The sequence below is a fragment of the Mustelus asterias genome, chromosome 19, assembly GCF_964213995.1.
Source record: "Mustelus asterias chromosome 19, sMusAst1.hap1.1, whole genome shotgun sequence".
Classification (NCBI taxonomy): Eukaryota; Metazoa; Chordata; class Chondrichthyes; order Carcharhiniformes; family Triakidae; genus Mustelus; species Mustelus asterias.
Window position 1 is genome coordinate 4,966,272 of NC_135819.1, and position 24,245 is coordinate 4,990,516.

At 50.7% G+C, this 24,245-nt stretch overlaps 2 protein-coding genes across 2 annotated transcripts in view; both read right to left on the bottom strand.

Moving 5' to 3' along the window:
- Window positions 1-562: 562 nt before the first annotated feature.
- LOC144507710 (AP-1 complex subunit mu-1-like) overlaps window positions 563-24,245 on the bottom strand; it is a 387,219-nt gene continuing 363,536 nt past the window's right edge. The window contains exon 13 of the transcript XR_013500133.1: window positions 563-589. The gene's annotated coding sequence lies outside the window, so the exon portion shown is untranslated. The remainder of the gene's footprint in view (window positions 590-24,245) is intronic.
- On the bottom strand, window positions 1,350-19,189 carry pet100 (PET100 cytochrome c oxidase chaperone). Its single transcript, XM_078234929.1, has 4 exons — window positions 19,116-19,189; window positions 9,443-9,529; window positions 6,408-6,440; window positions 1,350-1,631 (listed from the first exon to the last, which is right to left on the bottom strand). Exons 1-4 carry the CDS (start codon window positions 19,143-19,145, stop codon window positions 1,545-1,547), a joined length of 237 nt encoding a protein of 78 aa, XP_078091055.1. The 5' UTR covers window positions 19,146-19,189; the 3' UTR covers window positions 1,350-1,544.

Genomic DNA, 24,245 nt, shown 5'->3' on the forward strand with positions numbered 1-24,245 from the left:
CTCCGGGTGCTCCGGTTTCCTCCCACAGTCCAAAGATTTGATTTATTGTCACATGTATTAGCATACAGTGAAAATATTGCACGCTTTACAGACAAAGCATACCGTTCATAGAGAAGGTAACGAGAGTAAAAGATAGAATTAGAAGGTATGCTGGGCACAGCTTGCAAGAAGTTTCATAGAATTTCATAGAATCCCTACAGCACAGAAAGAGGCCATTCGGCCCATCGAGTCTGCACCGACCACAATCCCACTCAGGCCCTCCCCGCATATCCCTCCATATTTTACCCGCTAATCCCTCTAATCTACGCATCCCAGGACGCTAAGGGGCAATTTTTTTTTTAGCATGGCCAATCAACCTAACCCGCACATCTTTCGGACTGTGGGAGGAAACGCACGGAGACACAAGGAGAATGTGCAAACTCCACACAGACAGTGACCCAAGCCGGAAATCGAACCCAGGTCCCCGGAGCTGTGAAGCAGCAGTGCTAACCACTGTGCTACCGTGCCACCCTCACTCCGACGCCATCTTGTTAAAATGTGCGGGTTAGGTGGATTGGCTATGCTAAATTGCTCCTTGGTGACAGAGAGACTAGCTAGGGTAAATGCATAGGGATATGGGGATAGGATCTAGGTGGGATTGTGGTTGGTGCAGACTCAATGGGCCAAATGGCCTCCTTCTGTACTGCAGGGATTCTATGAGAAAGCAAGCAGACGGGACACAAACCAATCAGTCTTGACTTGGAATGAAAGAAGTACCAGGCAACTTGGAGATCTAAATGCTGCAACAACATCAAACTGGTCTAGCAGGTAAGCACCAGAGGCAAAGTTCAGCAAACATCAAGCGCCTAATTAAGGGCGGCACGGTGGCACAGTGGTTAGCACTGCTGCCTCACTGTGCCCTGGGTTCAATTCCCGGCTTGGGTCACTGCCTGTGTGGAGTTTGCACGTTCTCCCCGTGTCTGCATGGGTTTCCTCCGGGTGCTCCGGTTTCCTCCCACATTCTGAAAGACGTGCTGGTTAGGTGCATTGACCCGGAACAGGCGTCGGAGTGTGGCGACTAGGGGAATTTCACAGTAACTTCATTAGCAGTGTTAATGTAAGCCTACTTGTGACATGAATAAATAAACTTTACTTTAAGTGCAACTGCCAGCTGAATGATGCTTCCACAGCCCAGTGCCTGGTTGCCACAAATTCCTCAAGGCGTAGATGCACAACTACCTCAGTTGGCGTGTCAATGAGTCTAACACAAACCTCAAAAAAGCACCAGGTGGTCAAATGCAAAAGGTTTCACGATGGGCAAGGGACGGTGTAAGATTCTGCAAACCAATTGTGTTCCAGCATCACAGTCATAACCATTCATAAATTTAATTGTGTATAAAATAACTTACGGTCAGGGCATCGCGTACAAAATGATTTTTATCGAATAATTAACAGCTAATCAAGCTCGTCAAAAAAGAGAGAAAGAGTCTTTTGAAGTTGCAGCTCTTGAATTCATTGGAAATCTGGTGATCAGTTGGGCAGGCCACTGCAGTATTGATTCCACATCACTCTTCCTGGGTTCCCAGGTGGCGCAATAATTTCTGTTCTCGTTTCTCCCTCATTCTTTCCTTGAAGTCTTCCAGCTCTTTCCGCTGTGATCCGGGGGGAGGGGGGGAAGGGGGGGGGTTGTAGATAGAGCAATATCAGCGTCAATGCGGAGGTTGTGTTTATTGATATAAAACTACACATTGTGCTGTTGTGTTATGAAATATCATTAATGCATCCAAGCTCATTGTGTTTCTCAAAGCAATAACACATTATCTTAGCAAGGAGGAATCTAATTGACTGAGAAAGAAAATGAACAATGTCAATCTGAGAATGATGGCGGCTGCCCTATCGAGAGCGATAATGAAATGCCAAGGGATGTTAGACCGGAAATTAAAAAGTATTTGGCAGGAGTTTCCTTTGAGAAATCTGTCTCTGTTCTGCCTGATGGCGACTGAATATCGAATTTTTTTTTTTAGTTATTGGGATTCACTAGTTTAACTAGCTCACTGGTTTAAGTTAAAATTTATTCATGGGTTGGCACGGTGGCACAGTGGTTAGCACTGCTGCCTCACAGCGCCAGGGACCCGGGTCCAATTCCGGCCTCGGGTGACTGTCAGTGTGGAGTCTGCATGTTCTCCCCGTGTCTGCGTGGGTTTCCTCCGGGTGCTCCGACTTCCTCCCACACTCCAAAGATGTGCGGGTTAGGTGGATTGGCCATGCTAAAATTGACCCGAGTGTCAGGGGGATTAGCGGGATAAATGTGTGGGGTTACGGGGATAGGGCTCGGGTGAGATTGTGGTCGGTGCAGACTCGATGGGCCGAATGGCCTCCTTCTGCACTGTAGGAATTCTATAATTTAATAAAATGGGATTTGGAATGAGCCATTCAACTCGACGAACCTGCTCTGTTGATCAATAAGTTTATGGTTAATCATCTACCTCAATCCGCCTTCCGGCACTTTCCTCATATCCTTAGTATCCAAAAATATATCGCTCCGTTCTGGATGAGCCACCAAGAATGGAAGTTCAACAACTCCCGCCTTTGCTGCTTGCAGTGCATTCTGGGCATCACTTGCCGTGCATTCTGGGAATTATTTATTTGTTCATGGGATGTGGGCATCACTGGGCTGGGCCGGCATTGATGGCCCATCCCTGAGACATTTGAGTCAACCACATTGCTGTGGTTCTGGAGTCACCTGTAGGCCAGACCAGGTATTATCACTGGGCTGGATGAGTAATCCAGAGACCCAGGGTAATGCTCTGGGGGCCCAGGTTCGAATCCCACCGCGGCTGGTGGTGAAATTTGAATTCAATAAAAATCTGGAATTAAAAGTCTAACGATGACCAAGAAACTATTGTCAATTGTTGTATAAACCCATCTGGTTCACTCATGTCCCTTTGTGGAAGGAAATCTGCCATCCTCTACCTCATGGACCTACACATGTTCAGTCATTGCGTTGATTTATCGGTGCCATCATTTTATCTTTGTGAGATAATGGACAGGCAGCAAGACAAAGCTGTTGAGAGTGTGGTAGCTTCATACGTTTGCTGATGGCTGAAGAGAGCACATCCATGAGAGGCAGGTCCTGCCACCCATGCCGTGTATGAAGTGGGTCGCTCTCCATGTTGGCGCCGGTTGCCAATCCGCTGTAAGAGCTGATTGTCACGGCGATGCACAATGCCCCCCCACAGAGGATGTCCCTGTTTCCGACTGTCATCAGCTACTGACTCCCAATTGCAAAAATTGAGGTTTGGGGCTTCATGTCTCGCTTGCCGAGCCCCCTTCAAATGGAGTTGACTAGAGATTAACAACCCTTTTACATAAGAAATGTTTCTGTATCTCAATGGTGGACCCCTTATTCTGAAATTAAGACCACTGGTTCTTGTCCCGCCAGCAAGGAGAAACATTCTCCCAGCATCTACCCGATGAAGTTCCTTGAGCAATGTATACGTTTCAATGAGATCGCCTCTCATTCTCCTAAATGCTAGGTCTAGTCTACTCAATCTCCACTCATAGGACCTTGGGGGGGGGATAATATCCATACGAATAATTATGGAGGAGAGTAGTGGCCATATCATATTAAGTAACTATGGCCAGTGAACAGGTTAAAGCCAAAATATATATCCTGCACACAGTTAGCTAATAAACTGCCTAACAAAGACTGTCCTTCCAGATAAGAGGGGAAGTTAAAGGAGTTTTAGACCGAGGAAAGGCCGTTAAGGCAGACATTGGGATGATTTGTGTTCTAACATTCAGACACAGCTGGGATCATAGAATCCCTACAGTGCAGAGGAGGCCATTCGGCTCATCGAGTCTGCCCCGACCACAATCCCACGCAGGCCCTATCCCCATAACCCCATGCATTTACCCTAGCTAGTCCCCCTGACACTAAGGGGAAATTTAGCATGGCCAATCCACCTAACCTGCACATCTTTGGACTGTGGGAGGAAATCGGAGCATCCGGAGGAAACCCACGCAGACACGGGGAGAACGTGCAGACTCTGCACAGGCAGTGACCCAAGCCGGGAATCGAACCCGGGTCCCTGGCGCTTTGAGGCAGCTGTGCTAACCACTGTGCCACCCCGATGTTTAAAGATAGTTGGGACGATATACTATTGATGCAATTAAAAACCTCATGCTGAGTGGATATTATGTAAAGCAAACAGAAGGTGATTGTGATTGGTTTGAATATCGGTATCTTATAAATGATGTAACCTTAATCAATAAGCGAGAGTGGATAGAGAGAACGCCTACACTTTGATTGGTTTATGCTAATTACTTGTAATTGAATTTGAAACTATAATTGCTGGTGTATTTCTGAATTCAGCACTCTGACTGGTCTTAAAGACTTAATCAGGATCTTGTAGCTGCAGTAATAAATCATCTTAAAACCACTTTGTGACCTTGTCTGGCTACTTGAGGGGAATGGTAGTTTTAACTACAACAAGTAAAACAGACCATGTTTCCATTCCAGGAATGATCAAGAACTTTCGATGCACGAGGCAAGTATGATAGGCGTGAGAGAAGGCAAACTGCAGGGTGGTTTGAGGAGGTCCTTGGATATCGGCGGGTTTAGATTGAAGGAGACCTTCTTCAATAGCGGACCTGTTGCAATTATTCTCCTCGCCGGTGTGTGCGGGTGTGGTGGGGGTGGAGGGAGGCCGGGGGTGTCAGGCATGTTGCTCAGGACTGGGAGCTATGCTAAGTGTTTCTTTAATTGAGAGCTTATCTCAGGAAAACTGGAACAGGCTGGGAATATTAAAATCTGCGGAGTGACCTGATCAAGTAAGATTATGACTGCATTCGTGAGGTTAGACATAAGATGATGCTTCCATTTGCGAGGGAGATTAGAACTAGGGGCCACAGATATGAGGCAGTCACTAATAAATCCAATTGGAAATTCAGGAGAAGGCACTTTATTCATAGAATCCCTACAGTGCAGAAGGAGACCATTCGGTCCATCGAGTCTGCACCGACCACAATCCCACCCAACCCCTATTCCCGTAACCCCTCATATTTACCCCGCTAATCCCCTTGATACTAGGGTCAATTTAGCATGGACAACCAACCTAATCAGTGCACACCTTTGGACTGTGGGAGGAAACCCGAGCACCCAGAGGAAACCCACGCAGACACGGGGAGAACATGCAAACTCCACACAGGCAGTGACCCAAGCCAGCAATCGAACCCGGGTCCCTGGAGCTGTGGGGCAACAGTGCTAACCACTGTGCCGCCCCATCTAGAGTAGAGTCCAAAGATGTGTGGGTTAGGTTGATTGGCCATACTAAATTGACCCTAGCGTCAGGGGGATTAGCCGGGGGCAAATGTGTGGGGTTACGGGAATAGGGCCTGGGTGGGATTGTATCGGTACACTCTCGATGGGCCAAGTGGCCTCCTTCTGTACTGTAGGGATTCTATGATTCTATAAATAGGGGTAAAAGTTTTTAAAAGATTCTTAATTCAGCTAGTATATTGATGTGAGAGATAAGCTGCAATACGGGTGTCAAAAGCCACCTTATTTTTCGATTGTAAGCAAAATACACTCTGAACATTTAAGGAAATTAATCTGTAACCACTCAATGACAAAAAAAACAACCATTCTGCAGCTGTTAAAGGTAAATTCCGAGTAACAGGGAGAATTTTCACTCAAAATGCCAAGTAAAATCAAAACATTTTAATGCTGAGGGAATTGCAAGAAGTATTTTATGAGAAAAGTGGACTGAAGCATTCACAGTTTGTCTATAGCCGGGTGGCTGCATGGCCCATAACCTTTATGTAACACAAGAGTCAGGACGAGTACAAGATGTCATGTCGCACTTTATAAAACTTTGGTTAGGCCGCACTTAAGAGCATTGTGTTCAATTCTGGTCGCCACATTACAGGAAGCATGTGGAGGCTTTGGAACGGGTGCCAAAGGGGTTTACCAGGATGCTCCCTGGATGAGCTATAAGGAGAGGCTGGACAAACTAGGGTTGTTTTCTCTGGAGCGGCGGAGGCTGCGGGGAGACCTGATAGAAGTCTATAAAATTATGAGAGGCACAGATAGGGTTGACAGTCAGAATCTTTTTCCCAGAGTTGAAATACTAGGGAGCATGTGCTTAAGGTGAGAGGGGGGAAAGTTCAAAGGCGATGCGAGGGGCAAGTTTTTTTTACACAGGTAGGTGTCTATAACACGTTGCCAGGGTTGGTGGTGGAGGCAGATACGATAGGGGCATTTAAGGGGCTTTTAGATAAGCACATGAATATGCAAGAAACAGATATGGACCAAGGGCAGGCAGAGAGGATTAGTTTAATTTGGCGTCGTGTTCGGCACATTATGGGCTGAAGGGCCTGTCCCTGTGCTGTACTGCTGTATGTAACATATTGGTTCAGGTACTTACACGCATCTTTTCTTCCGGCGGGTAGATCTCTCTCTGAAAAATACAAGTGGAAATGGTGCTCAACGGTACAGAAGACACATTACAAAGTCCTAGTAAACACACCCCTCACAAAACAAATAATTTCCCACTGTTTATGAAGCCCAGCAGGAGGCTGGAGTGAAGAGCTGGGGAGAAGTACAAGTCGAAGTGAAAAGTAACAAATGGATTTAGATCCTAAACGCTGGAACTTCGCCACACCTCATTTAAGATGTCACTTCATTTGATTATTTAAGGGTGGTGCAGTGGTCAGCACTGCGGCCTCACAGGGCCAGGGACCTGGGTACAATCCCGGCTCGGGTCCCTGTCTGTGTTGGAGTTTGCACATTCTCCCTGTGTCTGCGTGGGTTTCCTCCGGGTGTTCCGGCTTCCTCCCACAGTTCAAAGATGTGTGGGTTAGGTTGATTGGCCATGCTAAATTAACCCGAGTGTCAGAACAAAGAACAGTACAGCACAGGAAACAGGCCCTTCGGCCCTCCAAGCCTGTGCCGCTGCTTGGTCCAACTAGACCAATCGTTTGTATCCCTCCATTCCCAGGCTGCTCATGTGACTATCCAGGTAAGTCTTAAACGATGTCAGCGTGCCTGCCTCCACCACCCTACTTGGCAGCGCATTCCAGGCCCCCACCACCCTCTGTGTAAAAAACATCCCTCTGATATCAGAGTTATACTTCGCCCCTCTCACCTTGAGCCCGTGACCCCTCGTGATCGTCACCTCCGACCTGGGAAAAAGCTTCCCACTGTTCACCCTATCTATACCCTTCATAATCTTGTACACCTCTATTAGGTCTCCCCTCATTCTCCGTCTTTCCAAGGAGAACAACTCCAGTTTACCCAATCTCCCTACATTATTTCTACCAAAATGCATCACTTCGCATTTATCCGGATTAAACTCCATCTGCCACCTCTCCGCCCAATTTTCCAGCCTATCTATATCCTGCTGTATTGCCCGACAATGCTCTTCGCTATCCGCAAGTCCCGCCATCTTCGTGTCATCCACAAACTTGCTGATTACACCAGTTACACCTTCTTCCAAATCATTTATATATATCACAAATAGCAGAGGCCCCAGTACAGAGCCCTGCGGAACACCACTGGTCACAGACCTCCAGCCGGAAAAAGACCCTTCGACCACTACCCTCTGTCTCCTATGGCCAAGCCAGTTCTCCACCCATCTAGCTACTTCTCCTTGTATCCCATGAGCCTTAACCTTCTTAACCAACCTGCCATGTGGGACTTTGTCAAATGCCTTACTGAAATCCATATAGACAACATCCACGGCCCTTCCTTCATCAACCGTTTTTGTCACTTCCTCAAAAAACTCCACCAAATTTGTCAGGGGGATTAGCAGGGTAAATGTGTGGCCACTAGGGGATTTTCACTGTAACTTCATTGTAGTGTTAATGTAAGCCGACTTGTGACAATAATAAATAAACTTTAAACCTTTACTCGCAGCCTGCTGCTGATTTTGTGCTGGAACACTTCTGTGACTAAACTCTCCAGCTTTGAAAGCCCACTTGCCATCCTTATTCTGATGGTGAGCCTTTCAGAGCGCTGCTCCTTCATCGGTGACTCATCTGATGAAGGAGCAGCGCTCCAAAAGCTCGTGAGGAGGTACCTTTGTGAAACTCACAATGAGTGATTGTTCCTCCCTAGGGCGGGGATGAGGGGGGTTAGGCTGGGCAGGTCCAGGATCTACAAACAATCCCGATCTGTTTTCCACTTACAGAGGGAAGAGCCTGCCCCAGGTGCTTTACTTCCAATGAACCCGACCATCTGGAAACAACTCCTGGGCCAAATGGCCTCTTTCTGCACTGTGGGGATTCTATGATTCAACCGTTGATCTTTCTGTTGAGGTGGGGCTTACTGACACAAAGCTGGATGCTTCTCATTGAACGCTAACCCCCAACACATCACCTCAAATGCCAATACATGTTTTTTTAATTCATTCGTGGGACATGGGCATCGTGGGCTGACCAGCATTTATTGTGTGGAGATGCCGGCGTTGGACTGGGGTAAACACACGGGCATTCGGCCTCTGATATTCGGGTAAGCGTTCTCCAAGGCGGCCTTCGCGACACACGACGGCGCAGAGTCGCTGAGCAGAAACTGATAGCCACGTTCCGCACACACGAGGACGGCCTCAACCGGGATATTGGGTTCATGTCACACTATCTGTAACCCCCACAGAGTTTCACTGGCTGTCTTGTCTGGAGACAATACACATCTTTTTAGCCTGTCTTGATGCTCCCTCCACTCACATTGTTTTGTTTCTTAAAGACTTGATTAGTTGTAAGTATTCGCATTCCAACCATTATTCATGTAAATTGAGTTTGTGTCTTTATAAGCTCTGTTTGTGAACAGAATTCCCACTCACCTGAAGAAGGGGCTTGCAGCTCCGAAAGCTTGTGTGGCTTTTGCTACCAAATAAACCTGTTGGACTTTAACCTGGTGTTGTTAAACTTCTTACAGCATTTATTGCCCATCCCTTGTTAGAAATCTCACAACACCAGGTTAAAGTCCAACAGGTCGATTTGGAATCACGAGCTTTCGGAGCGCTGCTCCTTCATCGGTGACTCATTTGATGAAGGAGCAGCGCTCCAAAAGCTCGTGATGCCAAATAAACCTGTTGGACTTTAACCTGGTGCTGTAAGACTTCTTACTGTGACCTCCCCAGTCCAATGCTGGCATCTCCACCTCATGGCCATCCCTAGTTGACAGGGGGCAGTTCAGAGTCAACCACATTGCTGTGGCTCTGGAGTCACATGTAGGCCAGACCGGGTAAGGACGGCAGACTTCCTTCCCTAAAGGACATTAGTGAACCAGATGGGTTTTTTCCGCCAATTGACAATGGTCATCAGTAGATTCCTAATATCTCTTTTTTAAAAATTTAAATTCCACCAACCGTGGCGGGATTCGAACCCGGGTCCCCAGAACATTAATTGAGTTTCTGGATTAATAGTCACTATTACGTGCACAGTGCGTCCGTCACTCACTGACCTTTCTTTTGATTACATATTCTTCAAAGTACTCTGCTTGATTGGAGATCCAAAACACTGTCACCGGGAATGACAGGTACAGGAACATCTAATGAGGAAGAAAATAGCAAAATCAGAGATAATGTGCTGCATGATTTGAGATAAAACACACTGGCTGCTTTGTCTCCAAATTAATCGCCTAGATTTGCATAATTGTGGCACTCTCCCACTGGGGTGCAGACAATCAAGAATGCATTTATACAACATTCCAGTGGTGAACCGACTCAAGTAATGGGTGACTTACATATAGACAGAAAATGCAGCTAATTAGTATCAGCAATGCCTCATGAGCAACAAAGAGGAAGATCCAGGTTTATTTTTGGACAATGTGAGCCTGGACATTGGATAACGCTATGCCTTCTTCAACATCACCTGCGGTAGCTATGGACTTCCATTACACCCGAAGGAACTCTAACAATGTATTACCTCTTCGATAATGGAATGCCAGCCTGCGTTATGGATCATCATCTCAGCAAGAGGAGTACAAATCTAACAATGTATTGAATGTAAACCCAAATGTGGGATTCAAACGTTCACACTTCCAAGTCAGATGCAAAAATACTCAAAAAAACCTGAAACTAAGAACCTACTGATGATCACGAAACCATTGTCGATTGTCGGAAAAACCCATCTGGTTCACTAATGTCCTTTGGGGTGGCATAGCGGTTAGCACTGCTGCCTCACAGCGCCAGGCACCCGGGTTCGATTCCCCGGCTTGGGTCACTGTCTGTGTAGAGTTTGCGCGTTCTCCCCGTGTCTGCGTGGGTTTCCTCCGGGTGCTCCGGTTTCCTCCCACAGTCCAAAGATGTGCGGGTTAGGTGGATTAGCCATAGTAAATGTGTGGGGTTCTGGGGATAGAGCGGTCAAGAAGGCCTAGGTAAGATAGTCAGTCAGAGAGTCGGTGCAGACTCGAGGGGTCGAATGGCCTCTTCTGCACTGTAGGGATTCTATGATTTATTCACTTTAAGGCTTCAAGGATGGAAGACCTTTTTCACAAAGTGCTCTTTTTTATGTTTCAACTTCATTCCTGTCAATTACCACCTCCATTCAACAAATGTTTTAAGCGAACTCCACCATTCTCAACTATCTTACCAGAAGTTCCTGTGATGTACATTTAGAACCATAGAAAATTACAGCTCAGAAACAGGCCTTTTGATTTGATTTGATTTGATCATTGTCACATGTATCGGGATACAGGTGAAAAGTATTGCTTCTTGCATGCTATACAAAGCATACCATTCATAGAGAAGGAAAGGAGAGAGTGCAGAACGTAGTGTTACAGTCATAGCTAGGGTGTAGAGAAACCTAATGCGAGGTAGGTCCATTCAAAAGTCTGACGGCAGCAGGGAAGAAGCTGTTCTTGAGTCGGTTGGTACGTGACCTCAGGCTTTTGTATCTTTTTCCCGACGGAAGAAGGTGGAAGAGAGAATGTCCGGGGTGCGTGGGGTCCTTAATTATGCTGGTTGCTTTGCCGAGGCAGCGGGAAGTGTTGACAGAGTCAATGGATGGGAGGCTGGTTTGTGTGATGGATTGGTTAATCCCAAAACTGCTTTAGCACATACATCAGATAGAGTGATCCAGATATGTGTGAAATACTCATGGACATAACAATAAGCTCAATAAAATATTTGTTCAAGGCTAAATGGAAAACAAGTCTCCTTTGTGGATCCCCTTAGTGTTAACATATTGAAAATAGCCATTGGTCTCTTATCCTTCACCGCTTTGTCTTTGCTCTTAAGCAAATCTCAAGTACTGCCCTTAATACTTGACATTTTTGTTCTTATTAAAATCAGCACTCTCCCCCATTAGGGTGGCACAGTGGCTAACGCTGCTGCCAGGGACCTAGGTTCAATTCCAGCCTCGGAATTGTCTGTGTGGAGTTTGCACGTTCTCCCCGTGCCTGCGTGGGTTTCCTCCAGGTGCTATGGTTTCCTCCCACAGTCCAAAGATGGACTAGCTAGGTGGATAGGCCATGCTAAATTGCCCCTTAGTGTCAGGGGGATTAGCAGGGTAAATAAGTGGGGTGACGGGGATAGGACCTAGGTGGGATTGTTGTTGGTACAGGGTCGATGGGCTGACTGGCCTCCTTCTGCACTGCAGGGATTCTATGATCGTAAACGTGCAAACAAGTGGATTGTAATTAACTGCAATTAGCTCAGTGTGTAACATAATGATTTAGCTTCCTGGCTTTCTAATGATAGACTAGAACTCCAACCTCTCTTTCTCTCTCCCTCCAGGGGAGTCAACCGTCAAGCAAATGCTTACAACTGCCCCTCCCATACAAACTGATAACAACAATTCACTGTGTATTGATGGATTTGGATCTCACAACTGTCTCAGATGCTGTGATCATCATTTTTTTTAAATTTAGGAATTAAAATAAAAACATACACGAAATTGAGAACTAAAGTTTATTTATTAGTCACAAGTCGGCTTACATTAACACTGCAATTAAGTTACTGTGAAAATCCCGTAGTCGCCACACTCTGACGCCTGTTCGGTTACACGGAGGGAGAATTTAGCACCCTAACCAGCACGTCTTTCAGACTGTGGAAGGAAACCGGGGCACCCAGAGAAAACCCAAGCAGACACAGGGAGAATGTGCAAACTCCGCACAGACAGTGACCCAAGCCGGGAATCGAACCCAGGTCCCTGGCGCTGTGAGGCAGTAGTGCTAACCACCGTGCTGCCCCTAAGTCCATCGAAGTACAAGTTAACAGAGTGGGGCTTGCAAAGGACAGTGACAGTGCAAATGCTGCTGGTGACTGCTAAAATAATACCTTTGAAATAAATACCTTTAAAATAATACCTTTAATCCGCGGTTAACCGCTACGTATCTCAACATGATTCAAAGCGCCTCTAACAGAGCTGCGTGCAGTGGGGACATCATAGAAAGAATCATAGAAACCCTACAGTGCAGAAGGAGGCCATTCGGCCCATCGAGTCTGCACCGACCACAACCCCACCCAGGACCTACCCCCACATATTTACCCGCTAATCCCTCTAACCTATGCGTTTTAGGATTCTAAGGGGCAATTTTTAACCTGGCCAATCAACCTAACCCGCACATCTTTGGACTGTGGGAGGAAACCGGAGCACCCGGAGGAAACCCACGCAGACACGAGGAGAATGTGCAAACTCCACACAGACAGTGACCCGAGCCGGGAATCGAATCCGGGACCCTGGAGCTGTGACAAATCATTTCAGAGCAACAATTACACAAGAGAAATCATCAAAAACCCAGGATAACAAGAAAAGACAAAAGAAATATGAAAGCAAAGAAACAGTAAAAAGATGAGGGGCAAAGGTTCACCAATAAAGAAAGCTTTGCTCTTAAATATGTCATCAATGCTTGCCAGCATGTGACAAATCTACTCAAGAAACAATATATATAGCAAACTCCTCCGATTGCTGCAGGCTATTAGTCATCAAGCAACAAATAATTTCAACGTCACACTTTTTCACCCCTAGTTCATGCTCGTTATGGAGGACAGCTACATCTAAGCAGCTATTGAAACACTTACAGACAAATGTGATCAACTTTCCACTTCACAGGTTCAGCACTGAAAAGAACCTTACGTTTTATTTATAACCAACAATGCTTTCTTGACATAGAATTCACAGCCCATAAGCTGATGTTGCTGCTCCACAAGAATCTCTTCTGCTCATTCTATCTGCCTAACCTTCTATAGAGGAGTTTGCACATTCTCCTCGTGTCTGCGTGGGTTTCCTCCGGGTGCTCCGGTTTCCTCCCACAGTCCAAAGATGTGCGGGTTAGGTTGATTGGCCAGGCTATAAATTGCCCCTTAGAGTCCTGAGATGGGTAGGTTAGACGGATTAGCGGGTAAATATGTAGGGATATGGGGGTAGGGCCTGGGTGGGATTGTGGTCGGTGCAGACTCAATGGGCCGAATGGCCTCCTTCTGCACTGTAGGGTTTCTACGATTCTATTCCTTTCTCCTTCATGTGATTATCTAGCTTTCCCTGTTTGTTTTTAAATACAGCTCTAAGATTCACCTCAGCTACTCCCTGTGCTAAAAGGTTTCACATTCTGGTCACTCACTGCGGGGAGGCGGGTAAGCAAGTTCCTCCCCAACTCCATAATTGGAGTGTCAGCCTTTATTTCTGTGCGCAAGCAGGAGCTGAACCTGGAACTCTGTGACTCAGAGGTGAGTGATGCTACTCAACTGAGACACAGTGTGTGTCACACGCACGCATGCACACACACTCATTACCAATCCCTTTATTCACATGTTGTACGTTTCCTTCGAGATTCTCTTCAGGGAACTGTACTTTCGATTTATCCCACCAAATATTTATTTAGTTTGTTACAATCCCTACAGTGCAGAAGGAGGCCATTCGGCCCCTCAAGTCTGCACCAACCACAATCCCACCCAGGCCTTGTCCCCGTGACCCCATGTATTTACCCTGCTAGACCCCTGGCACTAAGGGGCAATTTAGCACAGCCAATCCAAGTAACCCGCGCATCTTTAGACACTAAGGGGCAATTTAGCACGGCCAATACACCTAACCTGCACATCCTCGGTGTAGGGGAGGAAACTTCTGCAAACTCCACACAGACACCCGAGGCCGGAATTGAACCCAGGTCCTTGGCGTTGTGAGGCAGCACACACCGATTCTGCTGCAGAGACACAGGGGTTAGCACTGCTGCCTCACAGCGCCAGGGACCTGGGTGCAATTCCTGGCTTGGGACACTGTCTGTGCGGAGTCTGCACATTCTCCCCGTGTCTGCATGGGTTTCTTCCGGGTGCTCCAGTTTTGTCCCCAGTCCAAAAGGCGCGCTGGTTAGGTGCATTGGCTATGCTAAATCCTCAGTGTAACTGAACAGCTGCCAGGGATTTTCACAGTAACTTCATTGCAGTGTTAATGTAAGCCTACTTGTGACACTAATAAAATAAACTTATTATTTTTTTCAGCAGCTTATGTGACAGAGACACTGCAGCAACGTTTTCTGCAGGTTTTAAAGTGAGCCAAAACTAGAATCTGGTTTTATTTCTGTGTGTTTGTGTGTGTGTGAGAGAGAGTGAGTGTGTGGGTTGTGTGTGTATCTGTGTGAGTGTGGAGAGGAGTGTGTGTGTATGTCTGTGGGGGTTGCGTGTGTGTGTGTATGAGGGAGAAAGAGTGGGTGTATGTGTAAGGGGTGTGTGAGTGAGAGTGGTATGAGAGTGAGCTGGTGTGTGTGGGGGCTGTGCGTGAGTGGATTGTGTGAGAGAGAGATTGAAAGTGTGAGTGTGGGGGGGTGTGTGTGTGTGGGGGGGTGTGTGTGTGTGGGGGGGTGCGTGTGTGGGGGGGTGCGTGTGTGGGGGTGTGCGTGTGTGGGGGGGATGCGTGTGTGGGGTGTGCGTGGGGGTGCGTGTGTGGGGTGTGTGTGTGCGGGTGGGTTGTGTGTGTGCGTGTGGGGGTTGGTTGTGTGTGTGGGGGTTGGTTGTGTGTGTGGGGGTGGGTTGTGTGTGTGGGGGTGGGTTGTGTGTGTGGTGTGTGTGTGTGGGGTGTGTGTGTGAGAGAGAGAGCGAGCAGATGTGTGTGGGGGTTGTGCGTGAGTGGATTGTGTATGAGAGTGTGAGAGTGTGTGTGCGCGTGAGAGAGAGTGAAAGTGTGAGTGTGTGGGGGGTGGTGTGTGTTGGGGAGGGTGGTGTGTGTGTGTGTTGGGGGTGTGGTGTGTGTGTGGGGGGGTGGTGTGTGTGTGGGGGGGGGGGTGTGGTGTGTGTGTGGGGGGGGGGTGGTGTGTGTTGGGGGGGTGGTGTGTGTGTGTGGGGGGCTGGGTGTGTGTGGGGGGGGTGGTGTGTGTGTGTGGGGGGGGGTGGTGTGTGTGTGTGTGTGGGGGGGTGGTGTGTGTGTGTGTGTGTGGGGGGGCTGGTGTGTGTGGGTGTGTGTGTGTGTGGGGGGGTGGTGTGTGTGGGGGGGTGGGTGGTGTGTGTGGGGGGGGTGGTGTGTGTGGGGGGGGTGGTGTGTGTGGGGGGGGTGGTGTGTGTGTGTGGGGGGGCTGGTGTGTGTGGGGGGGGTGGTGTGTGTGTGTGTGTGTGTGGGGGGGGTGGTGTGTGTGTGTGGGGGGGTGGGTGGTGTGTGTGTGTGTGGGGGGTGGTGTGTGTGTGTGTGTGTGTGGGGGGGGTGGTGTGTGTGGGTGTGTGTGTGTGGGGGGGTGGTGTGTGTGGGGGGGGTGGTGTGTGTGTGTGTGTGTGGGGGGGTGGTGTGTGTGTGTGTGGGGGGGGTGTGTGTGTGTGTGGGGGGTGGTGTGTGTGGGTGTGTGTGTGTGTGGGGGGGTGGTGTGTGTGGGGGGGTGGTGTGTGTGGGGGGGGTGGTGTGTGTGGGGGGGGTGGTGTGTGTGGGGGGGGGTGGTGTGTGTGGGGGGGGTGGTGTGTGTGGGGGGGTGGTGTGTGTGTGTCGGGGTGGGTGGGTGTGTGTGGGGGGGGTGGTGGTGTGTGTGGGGGTGTGTGGTGTGTGTGGGGGGTGTGGTGAGTGTGGGGGGGGGGGTGGTGAGTGTGGGGGGGGGTGGTGTGTGTGGGGGGGGTGGTGTGTGTGGGGGGGGTGGTGTGTGGTGGGGGTGGTGGGGTGGTGTGTGTGTGGGGGGGGTGGTGTGTGTGTGGGGGGGGTGGTGTGTGTGGGGGGGGGTGGTGTGTGTGTGGGGGGTGGTGTGTGTGTGGGGGTGGTTGTGTGTGTGGGGGGGTGGTGTGTGTGGGGGGGGTGGTGTGTGTGGGGGGGGTGGTGTGTGGGGGGGGTGGTGTGTGGGGGGGTGGTGTGTGGGGGGGGTGGTGTGTGTGGGGGGGTGGTGTGTATGTGGGGGGATGGTGTGTATGTGGGGGGGTGGTGTGTGTGGGGGGGGTGTGTGTGGGGGGGTGGTGTGTGTGTGTGTGTGGGTGGGGTGGTGTGTGTGGGGGGGGGTGGTGTGTGTGTGTGGGGGGGGTGGTGTGTGTGTGTGGGGGGGGTGGTGTGTGTGTGTGTGGGGGGTGGTGTGTGTGTGTGTGGGGGGGGTGGTGTGTGTGTGTGTGTGTGGGGGGGTGTGTGTGTGGGGGGGGTGTGTGTGTGTGGGGGGGTGTGTGTGTGTGTGTGTGGGGGGGGGTGGTGTGTGTGTGCGTGTGTGGGGGGGGTGGTGTGTGTGCGCGTGTGTGGGGGGGGTGGTGTGTGTTGGGGGTGTGGTGTGTGTGTGTGTGGGGGGGGCTGGTGTGTGTGTGGGGGGTGGTGTGTGTGTGTGTGTGGGGGGGGTGTTGTGTGTGTGGGGGGGGTGGTGTGTGTGTGTGTGTTGGGGGGGTGGTGTGTGTGTGGGGGGGTGGTGTGTGTGGGGGGGGGTGGTGCGTGTGGGGGGGGTGGTGTGTGTGGGGGGAGTGGTGTGTGTGGGGGGGGTGGTGTGTGGGGGTGGTGTGTGTGGGGGGGATGGTGTGTGTGGGGGGGTGGTGTGTGTGGGGGGGTGGTGTGTGTGGGGGGGGTGGTGTGTGTGGGGGGGTGGTGTGTGTGGGGGGGGGGTGGTGTGTGTGGGGGGGGGTGGTGTGTGTGGGGGGGGTGGTGTGTGTGGGGGGGTGGTGTGTATGTGGGGGGGATGGTGTGTATGTGGGGGGGGTGGTGTGTGTGGGGGGGTGGTGTGTGTGGGGGGGTGGTGTGTGTGTGTGGGGGGGTGGTGTGTGTGTGTGTGGTGGGGGTGTGTGTGTGTGTGGTGGGGTGGTGTGTGTGTGTGTGGGGGGGGTGGTGTGTGTGGGGGGGGTGGTGTGTGTGGGGGGGGTGGTGTGTGTGGTGGGGGTGGTGTGTGTGGGGGGGGTGGTGTGTGTGTGGGGGGTGTGGTGTGTGTGTGTGTGTGGGGGGTGGTGTGTGTGTGTGTGGTGGGGTGGTGTGTGTGTGTGTGGGGGGGTGGTGTGTGTGGGGGGGGTGGTGTGTGTGGGGGGTGGGTGTGTGTGTGGGGGGTGTGGTGTGTGTGTGTGTGGGGGGTGGTGTGTGTGTGTTGGGGGGGTGGTGTGTGTGTGGGGGGGTGGTGTGTGTGTGGGGGGGGTGGTGCGTGTGGGGGGGGTGGTGTGTGTGGGGGGAGTGGTGTGTGTGGGGGGGGTGGTGTGTGGGGGTGGTGTGTGTGGGGGGGGATGGTGTGTGTGGGGGGGTGGTGTGTGTGGGGGGGTGGTGTGTGTGGGGGGGGTGGTGTGTGTGGGGGGGTGGTGTGTGTGGGGTGGGTGGTGTGTGTGGGGGGGGGTGGTGTGTGTGGGGGGGGTGGTGTGTGTGGGGGGGGTGGTGTGTGTGGGGGGGTGGTGTGTATGTGGGGGGGATGGTGTGTATGTGGGGGGGGTGGTGTGTGTGGGGGGGTGGTGTGTGTGGGGGGGTGGTGTGTGTGTGTGGGGGGGTGGTGTGTGTGTGTGTGGTGGGGGTGTGTGTGTGTGTGGTGGGGTGGTGTGTGTGTGTGTGGGGTGGGTGTGTGTGTGGGGGGGTGGTGTGTGTGGGGGGGGTGGTGTGTGTGGGGGGGTGGTGTGTGTGGTGGGGGTGGTGTGTGTGGGGGGGGGTGGTGTGTGTGTGGGGGGTGTGGTGTGTGTGTGTGTGTGGGGGGTGGTGTGTGTGTGTGTGGTGGGGTGGTGTGTGTGTGTGTGGGGGGGTGGTGTGTGTGGGGGGGGTGGTGTGTGTGGGGGGGTGGTGTGTGTGTGGGGGGTGTGGTGTGTGTGTGTGTGTGGGGGGTGGTGTGTGTGTGTGTGGGGGGGGGTGTGTGTGTGTGGGTGTGTGTGTGTGTGTGTGTGTGGGGGGGGTGTGTGTGTGCGTGTGTGGGGGGGGTGTGTGTGTGCGTGTGTGGGGGGGTGGTGTGTGTGTGCGTGTGTTGGGGGGGTGGTGTGTGTGTGTGTGTGGGGGGGTGGTGTGTGTGTGTGTGTGGGGGGGTGGTGTGTGTGCGTGTGTGGGGGGGGTGGTGTGTGTGTGCGTGTGTGGGGGGGGTGGTGTGTGTGTGGGGGGAGTTGTGTGTGTGTGTGGGGGGGTGGTGTGTGTGTGTGGGGGGGTGGTGTGTGTGTGTGGGGGGGGGGTGTGCGTGTGTGTGGGGGGGTGGTGTGTGTGTGTGGGGGGGTGGTGTGTGTGTGTGGGAGTGGTGTGTGTGGGGGGGTGGTGTGTGTGTGTGGGGGGGTGGTGTGTGTGTGTGGGAGTGGTGTGTGTGGGGGGGGGTGGTGTGGGGTGTGGGGGGGGGTGGGGGTGGTGTGTGTGTGTGTGGGGGGGGTGGTGTGTGTGTGTCGGGGTGGTGTGTGTGGGGGGGGGTGGTGTGTGTGGGGGGGGTGGTGTGTGGGGGGGTTGGGGGGTGGTGTGTGTGTGGGGGGGGGTGGTGTGTGTGTGTGTGTGTCGGGGGGGGGGGTGTGAATGTGAGAGTGTCTGTGTCTTTTCAAACAACACTTTTCACTGTATAATACATGTGACAACAATAAATCAAATCAGGGTGAGGGGGGGGGGCGGGGGGTGCATCTTTTATCTGTATTTCCTCCTCTTTCTCCCCTTGCCAGGCTCCAGGATGTTCTCTGCTGGCCCCTGGGAACAGTTTAAATGGCTGCAGCCATTTTCTTCCATTACACCTCCCGGGCCTGGGGCTCTGGCTCCTCCCTCCTGGCTCCTTTATATTCCTATTTTCACCCCCCTCTCCCTGCTCCCTCTCCCGCTGCTCAGGCTGGAATATTTACCCGGAAAATCTCCAGCTTCACTCCTCCCATCGTCTCTCCTCTTCATTCTCACCCCCCCAGCAACGGCTGCTGCCATTGGCTGCCGGGCTCGGCCAATCAGGCCGCAATCCCTGTAACGCGGCCTCTGATAGGCTGGGGGGTTGCTAGTGGCCGGTAACCATGGCGACGGCCTCACCTGTCCCACCCTCACCTGTCCAGGTGAGAGGCTCAGGTAAGGATTCAGGAAAGAAAGGCACTCAGCTGGGGGATTGATGGGGTTAGGCCTCGTTTTTTGGGCCAACCAAATAAACCAACTCAAGGACAAAGTAAAAGGGGGCAGCTCCCCAAAAGGAGGGGGAACAACCCGAACAAAATCAAAGTACAAAGGAAACTTGAAAACATCAAATTATAACGTGATTATTCGGGTCGATAATGCGCCCCAACCCCTGCGGTGCCCAACGGGCACAGAAGGTGTCAACCGTGCCCGTGGACACCACATGCTCCCTCTCCAGGGACACCTGGCCGCGAACGTAGCCGCGGTAGAGGGCAGACAGTCAGGATGGATGGACCCCTCGATCGCCCGCCTGTAAATGGCGTGCTTCACCAGGCCCAGGAGCAGGTTCACGAGGAGGTCGCCATCCCAACCCCGCCCCTCTCCGCACCAGGTGCCCGTAGATCAGGAGTGTGGGACTGAAGTGTAAACAGAACATCAATAAAAGGTTCTTCAGGAAAACAAAAAGAGTGTGCAACCTAGGACACAAAACATAGACATGGTCCACGGACTCCGCAAGGCCACAGAAAGGACAAGCTTCGGAGCCCGTGAACCAGTGAATCCTACGGCATGGTAGCACAGTGGTTAGCACTGCTGCTTCACAGCTCCAGGGACCTGGGTTCGATTCCCGGCTTGGGTCACTGTCTGTGTGAAGTCTGCACATTCTCCTCGTGTCTGCGTGGGTTTCCTCCGGGTGCTCCGGTTTCCTCCCACAGTCCAAAGATGTGCGGGTTAGGTTGATTCGCCATGCTAAAAAATTGCCCTTAGTGTCCTGGGATGCGTCAGTTAGAGGGATTAGTGGGTAAAATATGTAGAGATATGGGGCCAGGGCCTGGGTGGGATTGTGATTGGTGCAGACTCGATGGGCCGAATGGCCCCTTTCTGTGCTGTAGGGTTTCTAAGATTCCAAGGTTGTGCGGAACTGCTGCATGCATCACCCTCCACCTCAGGTCCCCGATGTAACTGGGGGAGATCCTTCCGTAGCGGGACCTCCATTGGGGACCTCCGCCGCCCGGCGGCAACAAGGCCCGCCAAGGTGTAATTGATGGGATTATGGTACTGGATTAGATTCCAAAGGAACAAATTTAAATTAATTACATCTAAAAAAAAAACTTTTATAGAATCTCTACATTGCAGAAGGAGGCTACTCAGCCCATCAGGTCCGTACCCACCCTCTGACAGAGTGGAGTGAATGTTCACGTACCTTCCACTACTGGAATCGTGGCGAGCGGGACACGGACCATACAAGGGTCCGTTGATCTTTTTGTCGTATGAGGAACGGTTGAGGACTCTGGGTCTGTACTCATTGGAGTTTAGAAGGATGAGGGGGGGGATCTTATTGAAACTTACAGGATACTGCAAGGCCTGGATAGAGTGGACGTGGAGAGGATGTTTCCACTAGTAGGAAAAACTAGAGGGCACAACTTCAGGCTAAAGGGACGATCCTTTGAAACAGAGGTGAGGAGGAATTTCTTCAGCCAGAGAGTGGTTAATCTGTGGAACTCTTTGCCGCAGGATGATGTGGAGGCCGGGTCATTGAGTGTCTTTAAGACAGATAGATAGGTTCTTGATTAATAAGGGGATCAGGGGTTATGGGGAAAAGGCAGGAGAATAGGGATGAGAAAAATATCAGCCATGATTGAATGGTAGAGCAGACTTGATGGGCCAAGTGGCCTAATTCTGCTCCTATGACTTATGTCTTATGGCCTTATGGACCTCAGGTGGGATTTTCCAATTTCGGGATGAGTGTGGCTGGAAAATCCCACCCAGGATCTTCACAGGCCCACCCCCACCCCACCCTATCCCTGTAACCCCTCATATTAACCATAGCTAATCCACCTAAACTACACATCTTTGGACACTCAGGGGCAATTTACCAGGGTGGCACAGCACTGCTGCCTCATGGTGCCAGGGACCCGGGTTCGATTCTGGGCTTGGGTCACTGTCTGTGCGGAGTCCGCACATTCTCCCCATGTATGCGTGGGTTTCCTCTGGATGCTCCGGCTTCCTCCCACAGTCCGAAAGATGTGCTGGTTAGGTGTGTTGGCCATGCTAAATTCTCCCTCAGTGTACCCGAACAGGCGTCGAAATGTGGCGACTAGGGGATTTTCACAGTAACTTCATTGCAGTGTTAATGTACTATCTGGCAGGAAGATGCAGGTTTTAGCCATAGATTTAATCCAATGGGCTGTGCAGTCTGGCAGGGCTGCCCAATGTATGAACTTCTACTATGAGAATCAATGGGAGCAGAGCCTCAAGTCATTGAGAGAAGAGATTGGGATTCTCCTCTTACTCACCATTCATACATCTTAGAGTTTAGAAGGATGAGGGGTGATCTTATAGAGACATATAAGATAATGAAGGGGCTGGAAAGGGTAGAGGTGGAGAGATTCTTTCCACTTAGAAGGGAAACCAGAACTAGAGGGCACAGCCTCAAAATAAGGGGGGGCCGGTTCAGAACAGAGTTGAGGGGGAACTTCTTCTCTCAGAGGGTAGTGAATCTCTGGAATTCTCTGCCCATTGAAGTGGTGGAGGCTTCCTCGTTGAATATGTTTAAATCACGGGTAGATAGTTTTCTGATCGATAAGGGAATTAGGGGTTATGGGGAGCAGGCGGGTAAGTGGAACTGATTCGCTTCAGATCAGCCATGATCTTGTTAAATGGCGGGGCAGGCTCGAAGGGCCAGATGGCCGACTCCTGCTCCTATTTCTTATGTTCTTATGTTCATACGTAACAGCAAGGTGCATTTCACTCCAATGGAGGATGAATTGAATGGCAATATTAAGCACAAAGCTATTGTGACACCAATAAATATACTTTATATATTTAAGACACTAAAGGGCAATTTAGCATGGCCAATCCACCTAACCTACACACCTTGTACACTTAGGGACAATTTAGCATGGCCAATTCATCTAACCTACACATCTTTGGCCATGCGAAATTGCCCCTAAGTGTCCCAAGATATATGGGTTAGGGGAAATAGTGGGGTAAATATGTCAGTTTATGGGGATAGGGCCTGGGTAAGATGCTCTGTCCGAGATTCGGTGCTGACTCAATGGGCCGAATGGCCTCTTTCTGCATTGTATGACATTCCAGAAATTGAGGTTACTCTCCCTAGGAATTTTGAAGCGAAACAGAAGCATGGAATCCCTGCAGTGTGGAGAAGGACACCATTCAGCCCATCTGCACTGACTCTCTGTCAGAGTATCCCACCCAGGATCTATCCCTGTAACTCCACACATTAACCCTGCAAATCCCCCTAACCTACACATCTTGGGTCACTAAGGGACAAGTTTAAGGGGGAATTTGGGGCACGTTTTCAAGATATTAAGAGAGCAGATAGGGTAGATAGAGAGAAACTATTTCCATCAGCTGGCAATCTGCAACTTGGGGCCTGGTCGCAAAATTAGAACCAGACTTTTCAGCAGTGAAATGAAGAAATATTTGGAACTGACTGCTGAAAATAGCAAGATCAATTGCAAATTCTACAGTATTGATAGTTTTTTATTTATCCAAAGCGATTATGGATATTTTTTTCATTCTTCCTGGGCCTTTCTGGTTAGGGTAGCATTTATTTCCCATCCTGAATTGCCATCGAGAAAGTGGTAGGGAGTCACCTTCTTGAACTGCTGCATCCCATGTGGTGTCACTACCTACACAGCGCTGTTAGGTTGGGAGCTCCAGGATTTTGACCCAGCAACAGTGAAGAAACGGCGAGATTGTTCCAAGCCCAGGATAGTGTGTGGCTTGGAGGGGAACTGGCATGTGAGGCTAAAATGGATATACGGAGTTAGGTCACAGAGCAATCTTACTCTCATTGAATGGTAGAACAGACTCGAGAGATTGAATGCCCTCCGCCTATGCCTACGTTCCTAAACAGATACAAGCAAAATGCAGCGGATGCTGGAATCTGAAACCAGAAGAGAGAACGCTGGAAAATCTCAGCGGGTCTGGCAGCATCTGTAAGGAGAGAAAGGAGCTGACGTTTCGAGTCCAGGTGAAGCTTTGACAAAGGGTCGTCTGGACTCAAAACATCAGCTCTTTTCTCTCCTGACAGATGCTGCCAGACCTGCTGAGATTTTCCAGTGTTCTCTCTTTTGGTTCCTAAACAGATTATTTGATGATTTATCACACTGCTTTTTGTGGGAGCTTGCTGTGCACAAATTTGCTTCCCTATTATGACAATATCTATGCTTCAAAAATACCTCATTGGTTGTAAAGTGCTTTGGGATACCCTCAGGTTGCAAAAGGCACTGTAAAAATGACAAAACTTCATGATCAATAGTGCAAGGCTCTACACAAACCCCTCGTAATCTGTGGTTTGAGTACATAGAGAATTAGTTATCAGTTCATAGAATAGAATCGTAGAATCCCTACAGAGCAGAAGACGCCATTGGGCCCATCAAGTCCACACCGGCTCTCTGAGTATCTTACCCAGGCCCTTTTCCCCACCCTATTCCTGTAACCCCACGCATTTACCATGGCTAATCCATCCAACCTACAGCGTTTTTGGACACTCAGGGGCAATTTAGCACGGCCAATCCACCGAACCCGCACATCTTTGGACTGAGAGAGGAAACCGGAGCACCCGGAGGAAACCCATGCAGACACGGGGAGAACGCGCAGACTCTGCACTGACAGTCACCCGAGGCCGGAATCGAACCCGGGTCCCTGGCGCTGTGAGGCAGCAGTGCTAACCACTGTGCCACCGTGCCACCCTGTTGTTTATAATTGCAGAAACACTAATGAATGTTTTTCTTTGCCACTACATGCTTTGTTTTCACTGCAGGTTGGTCTGGGCGACCAGTTAGCCTGACCAGCGCCTATTCTACAGTCATGCATTTCTATTGTAGCTGGGACATTCTTCAAAGGTTTCA

Coding starts and splice junctions, on each gene's coding strand:
- pet100 (XM_078234929.1), bottom strand. CDS start 19,145: ATGGGAGGAGTGAAGCTGGAGATTTTCCGG. Junction 6,441..9,442: donor AATATGTAATCAAAAGAAAG/GTCAGTGAGTGA, acceptor TGTATTTTTCAG/AGAGAGATCTACCCGCCGGA. Junction 1,632..6,407: donor CGCCGGAAGAAAAGATGCGT/GTAAGTACCTGA, acceptor CCCGGATCACAG/CGGAAAGAGCTGGAAGACTT.